The 10,631-nt window shown below is 29.2% G+C and overlaps 1 protein-coding gene across 1 annotated transcript; it reads right to left on the bottom strand.

The window, feature by feature from the left end:
* Window positions 1-5,566: 5,566 nt before the first annotated feature.
* On the bottom strand, window positions 5,567-6,257 carry LOC114385732. Its single transcript, XM_028345784.1, has one exon. The coding sequence runs from the start codon at window positions 6,181-6,183 to the stop codon at window positions 5,833-5,835; it is 351 nt and encodes a 116-aa protein (XP_028201585.1). The 5' UTR covers window positions 6,184-6,257; the 3' UTR covers window positions 5,567-5,832.
* Between the last annotated feature and the right edge of the window lie 4,374 nt (window positions 6,258-10,631).

Raw genomic sequence — 10,631 nt, 5'->3', positions numbered from 1 at the left:
AATATTTAAAATAAAATGTGATTTTTTGTACTCATTATTCTATTTAAATATATTTAAGTTAATATTTAGATATGAGTAGGATTGTTTTTACTTTTTGAGTAAAAGATACATATGTGAAAGAAAAATATTTCATAAAGATCTCATATGCTAATATACACCTACATGCTAATATACACCTACAAAGAGAGAAATAAAAGAAAAACATGATAAATGTAATAGATATTTATATAAAAAGAAAAGAGATAAAAACAAATGATGGGTGGCAATGAATTGGGGGTCAAGTATTACTACTCTAAATAAAAAATATTTAAGTTCAAATTCAATTTAATTCTATGGGTATATGCTTATTCAAAGTGGTGATTAAAAGAAACACACTAGGAACTAGTAAATTAAGCAAAGACAAAGTAAGAAAGACATTACAAGAGTAACATAGAAGTAAGATCACTTTATGAGGCTAAGATGCAATACTACACTAAAAATGACATGTCATAAATTTAGCAGACTGAAAAGGAAAGAAGCTAGAGGGATGGAAATCATGGAATAGGTAGCTCTTCACATGCCAACAAAAGGAAGCAAATTACAACAAAACAGAGCCATAAGGCTTTAGTTAATTATTTGAAAACAGACTAAAGCACTTTATTCTTTGTCATCTTTTATTATATCAAATATTGCACTAATAATCAAACTACAATAAGCTGTCTTTGAGCTTCAATTCTGATCTCTTCCTTCATTTTCCTTATAAACTCTTCAAACTTTTTGGTCAGGTCATTTGTATTTACTAGGTCTTCATTTGTTGTTATTGCTAGTTATTTCTTCTAGTTCATCATCTTGTGCAATCTCAACCTCACTTTTTGTTTCTCCTTCTTCATCCTCCTCCTCAATCTCCTCTTCTTCTGTAATGTGAGCTTCACTCTCTTTTCCTTCGGTTTTGGTACTACACAAGATGGCTTCTTCTTGATATTCACCCTCTTCTGAAACTTCTTCATTGTATTCCTCTTGTAACTTCACTTGTTCTTCAACACCAAGAGGAACATTCTCTGGGGATTCAAAACTTCCCAAATGGACAACATCCATGTTAGAAACTATTGTTGGCTTTGTCTCGAACAAATTTTGAAGGTGGTCAAAGCTGTCAGAATATGAAGAGATCATGAGTGAGGTTTTGGCTACAAATTCAAGAATTCCATTACAAATTTGAAACATGTATTTCCTTTCAAAGGTGTGAGTGATCATGGAGTAGAAAAGGCACGTATAGAGAAGTTGGCATTGAAGAACTCAGGGTGTATGGAAAAGCCAGAAGAGTACCAAACAAAAATAGAAAGCACAGACACTGAGAGAACAAACTGCAAAGTTCTTTTCAGAAACTGTTTGTTGTTTAAATATTCCCTCAGAACCTGATCCTCGCTTTGATTTTGATCCATGCTACCTTTCCTAGCTAACTTTTCTCTAATAGTGTGTTTGGATGGAACAATTCAGCAGGGGAATTCATTTATTCAAGGAATTTAAAAGGATTCATGATAAAATAGTTTGTTTGGATAGAATATTTGAAAAGAGATTTAATTTTTGATATTTTTATGAATCATTTTGAGTGACTAAATCAGTGAGATTTTAAATTCTCTAAAAAAAATATAGAATTTGTATTTTTTTTCGGAGATGCTCACTCTAACTCAAGTTCTTGCTCGCGACTCTTTCTCGCTCAACACTCGCAATTACGGGTGACCAAAATTTTTATTGCCGACATCAACATAAGTTGTTTTTCACTGACATTGGTCGAAGTTTTTTCGGTCAGAATTTTTTTGCATGATGTCAACCAAAGCTATTTTTTGTCGATATTGGCTAAGATTTTTTTAAGATGATGTTGGTTAGGGTTATTTTCTCACTGACGTCAGTCATAGGAATTTTTTGCTGACATCGGCCAAGGATTTTTTTGGTCGTTGTCATCCAGGTTTTTTAAGTTGATGTTGACCAATGGTTTTTTTGGCCGACGTTGGCTAAATTTTTTCTACTAACATCGGTCATGACTAACTTTTGAGTAGACGTCTGTCAGGATTTTTCAACTGACGTCAACTAAGTTTTTCCAGCCAACATCAGCCAAAAATATTTTTTAGCCAATATTAGTTAAGGTTATTTTTCAGCCGATGTTAGCCAAGGTGTTTTGGTTGATGTTAACTAGATTTTCTTAGCTGACGTTGGTTAGGATTTTTTTTACTGACATCGACTAGGGTTTTCTGGCTGTCATCAGCTAGAGCTATTTTTTAACCACATTAGCTAGGTTTTTGGGCTGGTGTTGGCTAGGTTTTTTTCTGCTAACACCAACTAGGTATTTTTGATTGACATCGGACATGACTATTTTTAATCGACATCGACTAGGTTCTTACAGTCAACATCTACTAGAGTTTTTTCGGTTGACATCGGTCAGAGCTATTTTTTAGCCTACATCAGCCAAGACTATTTTATAGCCGATGTTGGGTAGGGTTTTTTGTTCGACATTGGTCAGGGCTATTTTTTAGCCAACTTTGACTAGGGATTTTTTGGCCAGCATTGACCAACGATGTTTTTCGGATGACATCGGGTAGATTCTATTGGTTAGCATCGACCAAGCTATTTTTTAGCCGATATTAGATAGATTTTTTTGTCAACGCCTGTTAGGATTTATTAGGCCGATGTTGGCTAAAAATAGCCTTGGTCAATGTCGTTTGAAAAGACCCTGACCGGTGTCAATCAAACATACCCTAGTTGACGTTGGTAAAAAAATCCTAGCCAACATCGACTTAAAAATAGACTCAACCAACGTTAGCCGAAAAATAGTTCCGATTGACGTCAACTGACAAATATTCCCGACATACTTTGACAAAAAAAATCCTATTTGATGTTGATCGAAAAATAGCCTTGGCTGATGTCGGTTTAAAAACATCACTAGTTGTGGTCAGGAAAAATAATCCTAGTTAAAATTATCAATATTTTATATTTTTAATTTATTAAAAATTGAAAAATATTTTTAATTAAATACAAACTAATTAGTTAGGCTAATAATATTGATAGAATATTTTATCAGTATATATATATATATATATATATATATATATATATATATATATATATATATATATAAACTAATATAAATTTGTTATAACTCATTATTTTAATTTGATCTGATAATTGAATTTTAAATTTAGTTTGTCTCAAACTTTTATAAAAAAAAAATCATGTTTTAAAGTTTTTTATTCATATGTAAAGGTTATTCGGAATACCAAAATTAATGAAAGAGTAAATTACAGCTACTTCATGAAATTTACTCTGATTACGCATGTGTTCTTTCTTTTTTTTTATCCTCCTAACGTTTACATTCACACTGCTCGTGCCTCCGCTATGCCCCAAACAGTGCTTTGTTAATACATTTTTTTGCATGTGACTGGCACATGGTATTTTAATGATTTTTTATTCCCAAAATATCCCGGCCCCTTCTATGTGTGATTCTATTTTTTAGAAAATAAGCAACTTTCGCACACTGGTCAGAATAAATTTCACACAACAATTTCCCAGTAGAGGATGAACACAATTAATAGTATCACAACAATTTTTAATAATTTCTAGCAGAACAATTAATTTACTAAACCCTCTCTGTCATCGATTCTCCCATATCACTCAATAAAAGAAAATCATGATGATAGCGAACAATAACCTTCCATCAAGCTCCTGCAAAGGAAGAGGAAGATGTTAGAAAATTAAAATAAAATAAAAGAAATAAATAAGAAAAAAATGTAAAGTCTTGAATCAAATAACAAAATATTACTGGTAAAATAATTTTAATTAGCAGAATATGAATCAATAATTCATTATATCATATAAAGAAAAAATAAATTATGGAGAGAAATGATTAGTCTAAGTTGAAGCACGCAAATACGATCTTTAGAGAGAAAACGTCTTATTGTGCTCCTCTCTATACAACTCATTGATTCCGATCGTGTGTAGCAAAAGAATTTCCAAACCTTCTAAACATTAATGTTCTTACTATCAAAAGTAAGTTTTTATAATAAAAGGGAGAAAAAAATTTAAAGAAAGAAATCAAATTATTTATTTTGCTTGTGTATTTTCTAGATAGGAGGAAAGAAATATATATGAACATAGATCCTCTTATACAACAACTTAGAAATATCAAAACAAACCTAACAAATTGCATTGACCCGTTAAAATAAAATCTTAGAAAGATAGAAAATTTAATTTTATGTAAGAGATCCTAAAATAAATATTTTTATTTTATAAAATAAAATTAATATAAGTAATATATATTTATAAATTTTAAATTATAAAATAAATATGTACTAACAGAAGAAACGGAGAGCATTGGATAAAGAGATGCGCGAACCGCACCCAATCCAAACTCGAACCTAGATCTTTGGAGCCCGTTCCTGCACCTCTGTCCATAGATTCGCCTATCCACGGAGTTCTAGTGTTGCGTTACAATGATGAGGATATGCCATCCACTTCACCTCACTGTCCTTAAGGGATCAATGATTAATAGTAGTTTAGAGTGGGTGGGTGTGAGTTCTTGTATCCCTCTCCCCATTTTTGGTTTTATTATATTAGGGTGTTGGTTTAGTTTCATGTAGGGTTGTTGTTATCTTTTGGGGCTTAACAATGGTCCAATGACTATTTCATTTTGAATTATTGTATTACGTGTTATATACTTGTGAGTATGTTGTCTTGGTCTCATGTTATTTATGTCGTGTTTACTTCATTTCTATTTACTTTGGATGTTGGTAGTGTTACTCATGTTTTTTAAAAAATATACTCTATTCATAATCAAATTAACGGAATTTTAATTTAAAACTAATATTACTAAAATAACACAAATGCCTGAAGTAACTCTTTCCTAACAAGTTCATGAATGGGAAGTCTCTGTTTACAGTTATATATGTTAAGCATTATTTTATATTATGAAAAAAAATTATCGGTAACATTAGTGGTTAACTGCTAACTTTTTGTTAATGGAGAGCATTAGACTCTTCTCTTTCTCCATTCACCTTCTACCACCAAATCAACCTTATAATCTTTACATTATGAGTATTAACCAATTTGTGGCCATTTATTTCAGTTAAGGTTGTACAATTTTTAGCTTTTCTTTCGCAGCTTGTGAGCAATGTTTTTTTCTTGCGGTGTTCATCATGTTCTACAACTCTGCTCAAATGATTACATGAATTAACACGTAAATTTAGTGGTCAGATTTTATTTGTCTATTTATTCAAATCATCATTGATGTTTTCTGCGAAATAGCAACGTAATTGGTTTACTGTGTTTTGTTTACAATCGCTACTAAAATTTCATCGTGTAAGGAATAGAAAAAATTGTGTCTGGGTACGATAGATATATTCCACCCCCATTTCACCGCATGTAAAATAGAAAAGAAGCCAATAATTGCCAACCAGATACGTAAACCAGCACGAGTTAGCCATACATAGTGCTTTCTGTGGAAACAGAACTTTCACATTGTCGACATGTATCACCATCAACCCCAAAAAGGAACGCAAACAATCAATATCCATGATACATAAATAAGTAGAAGAACAAATACAATCGTAGACACATTCATTATGGTATTATCAAAATAAGAGAGAAATTATTCATGTGTTTCATGCCACGGTCAAGTATACAAAACTTGAAACTAATACATTTTTTTAGCATTTTTTTTAACGCATAAAAGTGGTAAAACCAAGAGCGAGAGACCTTTGATATTATTGGACTCACTTAGTAATTCTTCACAAGCTTACATTGCAAACAATTTTACCTCGTTCCATAAACATTTTATTAGCATAAAGACTTTAGGGAAAAACTCAACTAATCTTGATCGGGCCACAAGAATGCTCCCATTGCAAAAGCTCTCTTCTCATCAAGGGTGCCCTTGAAACTTAACCCATATTGCTTAAGAAGCAAGTCCACCTTCCACTCCTCCATGCTCTCATAGTCTTGTTTGGTGTAGCGTGGATAGTGAAGTGGCATTTGAAACCCTGAACAAGGATAGCACTGATCAACCTCATTGAAATTGTTTGCAAGGGATAACCCCTTCACGCTTTTGGCCTCTCCAATATTTGAGTAACCTTCAATCTTCTTGCACTCCTCTTCTTCTATGTTCCTCGTAGGGTACCCCAAAACATGGCAAGCTGAGTGGAGAACCCATCTTAGAGCCATTTCTCACACCCTCTATTTTCTCTGTTCCTGTAAGAAACAGAATTATAGTGGTAATCAACTTAATTACAAGTACTTTGCTTAAACCAAATATGCATGGAAATAACAGGTATATATAGGAGAAGATGCACATTATTATGACCATTGACCCGTGTAAGACAAAAAACTGCGGATTACACGCGTTAATTAAGAATCCCTTACGATATGTCTAGCTATGCATTTAGTATTTGTATATTTTATGTCATGTTTGAAATTTTGCTGTTACTTGCAGTGAGAGTTATCACATATGATTATATGAATATGTGGGTGGGATTGGGATGCTTGGAGCGCGTTAATAGGTCATGTTGCCTTGAGTGGTTGCTGGTCTATTTTTTTAATAGATATTATTAATATTATACTATGTGTTGTTCATTGTTATCAATAATTTTTTTTACACTTTCCAAAATAATTATCATCTTAAATTATTTTACATAAATTAAGAAAATAATAATAAATAAATGAAAAAGAGTAAAAATTTTACAAAATTAATTTTATATCATCATTAATTTATTTATAAATTTTGTTGTCAAGTATTAATATTATAAAAAATATAAATAAAAAAATAATTAATATTATATTGAAAAATTAAAATAACAATTATTTTAGGATAATTTTTTTCTTTTACACCATAATTATAATGAAATGAAAGGAGTAATAAGTTATATTGAAGTTAGAATTTATAATTTTGTGTATGCTATCCAGTATCCAAATTCTTACAACTAAGGCCGATCCTAGTAGGTTTTATCACGGATAGTTCTATGGATAATGTTGATTGTTAAAGAATGAAGAAATACAATATAATATATTTAACATATTAAGAATTTTAAAAAAAATTAATTATTTCATTAATTTTAAATATTCGTCGATATTTGCGTTACATGATAACTAATGTTGCGTGTCTGAACATTGAGAAATAACATGACACCCAGGATCTATGACGTCATATATCAATAATGCTAAATAGCTTTCTAATTACGATAATAATTTTTTTTATGGTCTATCTTTTTTATTTTAAAAACCAAGTTTTTCCGGGATGCGCATATTTTAATATATTTAATAAGGTATTAATTTTTTTTTACTACTCTTTATGGTTGGGCTAATAACGTAGAATTTAGATTATGTTTAGATTGGTAGTAAATGATGGAGCAAAAAGGATCACAATAAAATAGATTAATAAAAATGTCATTTTATTGTTTGGGTAATTTATAATAGAAGAAGAAAAATAATAAGAGAGGAACACATACCATAGACAAGAGAACGCTAAGCATGCGAAGAGGAAAGGGAGTAAAATTAATTTGAACGTGAGTTATTGGAATGACAAGATAATAATTTTGACTAAAAAAAATAGAAGATAGAAGTGGAAAAAGAAAGTATAAGAAGATTCTATAGAAGATAGAAGAGGAAGAAAAAAAATAGGAAAATATTTTATAGAAGATAGAAGAGAAAGAAGAACATAAAGGAAAATTCTATAAAAGAAAAAAGAAAAGTATATAGAAGATTTTTTTAGGATAAAATATATTTAGGGTTCATGTAAAATTTGAAAGGTATTAATTGATCCCTATAAATATAAAATAATTTTATTTTTCCTAAATGATAATTTCATAACAGTTTCAAAGTAACTAACATATTTACTTAGGTTCTTTTTATCTTCTCCAGCATATTTAAAATATACAAAAACTCACTATTATCTTATCCTCCCCTAATATCACTAAAAAATGTGAAAAATTACTTTAAAAAATACAAATTTTTTGAAGAGTTTAACGATAAAAAATTGTTTAATTTATTTAAAATCCAATTATATGTGTAAGTTTGTTAATCACATCATATTATCGGTTAATAAAGTTACAACTCAACACTAATAAAGATATGCTTTATTTTATAGGGATCAAATTAATTTAATTTTTTTTTATGAAAATGAAATTAATATTTTTTAAATTTTATAAACATCTCAAACATATTTTACTTTTTTTATACATAAACTATATAGAAGATAAAAGAGAAAAAAGAAAAGCGATGAAACAAATGAGAAGGTAAAAGAAGTCAATTGTTTTAGAGAGTTTTTAGATGGCGAATTTAGTAATTTACAATTTAGAAATCTTAACTCCATCATATGCATCTCAAATTGGGAAAATGAGAATAAGTAATGCAAATTTTCTCTCAATCACTCTAACCCTAATGCTCCCTCCTTTTTCATCCATCCAATCATAACTTTAAATAATTTGCATGAAGTTTTAAATTCAAATTCCAATACATAAAAGAAAAAAAAAATAACTTTATCAATATCTTTTAAGGTCTCCACTAAATAGAAGGGAATATATATTAGAGTGATAAAACAAATTATTATTTTTCCTTTATATACATTAGTTATTAGTTATTATATAAAAATATCAAATAAAGGAATAAAAAGACTAAATTGATTGGCATATAATAAAGTTAAAGGCTAAACTAATTAATAATCGTCAAAGTCTTGAATTAAATTAACAAACCTTGCACATTGAGAATTTGAGACTGATGTATAACTGAAATCTATCATAAAACTCCAATAAGTTTAATTAACTTCTTAAATATGGGATGAACAAATACTGGATTCTTTTTTAACTGCTTAATCTAATCACGGGGCTGCTATATTCTTACTTCATTCTGGCTTCAACCAATTAATCAAACATGTAGAGTCTCTAGTTCATGAGGCTACCTCATAGTTATAGCGCTAGTTGGAAACCAATACAAGTGTAATAGAATGATTTTGAATTAAATCAAATCTGATAAAGCAGAAGATAAAATTATTTATATTTTATCTTGTTATTTGAGTTAGATAATGTAAGATCTGTTTCTCCAACTCACAGGATCAAGTCTTATTTTTAAAATAATTCATCATAATTTTTTAAAATATAAATCGCGATAAACTGTTACTATTATTATTTTTATATTTAATGTTTTAAATTACATTTTTAAAAATATTTTTTACAAGCTATTATTTTAAAATGTTAATTAAATAACGAAATTGTATCATGATATATTAGAAAAATCTATTTATCTATATATGTATATAAATATTTTGTTACTAGTATTAAATAGTATACTTATATTTTATCTTATAATGTAACATATTTATTTTTCAGATATTATTTTTATAGTTACATATTTTTTATTTATAAAAATATTATATAATATTAATTTTTATTTATTTTATGCATAAATTTGAATTTTCCTTACTAAATTTTTTTTGACCCTCTTCAAGCTGAATTTTTAGTTTCATCCTTGAGTAAAGTGTGAGTAAAAGGTGCAGATAAAGGAATAAAGATATATAAGTACCTAACAAATATTACAGTTACTATTAACATGCATATAAAAATAAGTGTAGATATCTTTTTAAAACTCAAATATGAATACCAATAATATAATATCTTACTTATACCTTATTTATTTTTCTTTTCTTCTTTTTTCTCTCTTAAAGTCTAAATTTTGCTACAAGTAACATCATTATGAAATTCGGACTAAGGATGAAGAAATGTAAGACAACAACAAACGAGTTCCAACTATCTGGTATGATAGTATCCACGAAATAAGTAGCACCAATTGGAAACAGTGCATATATTGCCATGCCCCTGGCCCTAAAGATAACTATAATGAGAATAGTAGAAATGAGGTTGCTAAAGCAATTCAAAACAATGCATATCTTCTGAGGTTGTTCACCAATAAGATTCATCACATAGGAATGATGTGATATAATAGGACTCTTAAGCATGTTGTTAAGATTTGATTCGTGATTGTGTGAATGAAGAAAACTTTATTGAAAGATAAAATTTATTTCAATAATTTTTATACCTCAAAAGTAAACTACTAAAAAAATTGTTTTTTTATGATCCATATCCTAAGATAGTTATACAAAATTGTCTTAGAATATTATGCGGTAACAATTTTATAATTAGAAAAAATGAAAATTATTTTTTATGACGCACATTCTAAGACGGTTATGCAGAACTGTCTTAGAATGTCATGCGATAACAATTTTATAATTAAAAGGAATGAAAATCACGATAATTTTACTTAAAAAGTCATGATTTTCATTCCCTCTAATTACAAAATTGTCACTTTTGAAATCCCTAGCTCATTCCCTCACCTCAAACGTAGTCTCCCTCACTCACTCTCCGTCGTGCCCTCCGTCAACAACTCTATGTTGTCCACTCCTCAGTGATAATAATTAAAAATTAAATTAAATTGTGAGTGTAATTCACCAAAAAAATAATCATGTGTGCATATATTGATGTAGAACATGTTTTGCTTTATTTTCACTCTTTGTATAGCCCTTGGCCATCATAAAAAAAGAGTTGATCAGTATAAAACCTTGTTGACTCTAAGAAATTGATTAACAATACAGAAAATCTTATTTTGATTGAGAAAGGGGAGGTGTG

The sequence above is a fragment of the Glycine soja genome, chromosome 15, assembly GCF_004193775.1.
Source record: "Glycine soja cultivar W05 chromosome 15, ASM419377v2, whole genome shotgun sequence".
NCBI lineage: Eukaryota > Viridiplantae > Streptophyta > Magnoliopsida > Fabales > Fabaceae > Glycine > Glycine soja.
Note: the sequence above shows the minus strand (reverse complement) of the source record. Positions and strands in the feature narration are given on the sequence as shown.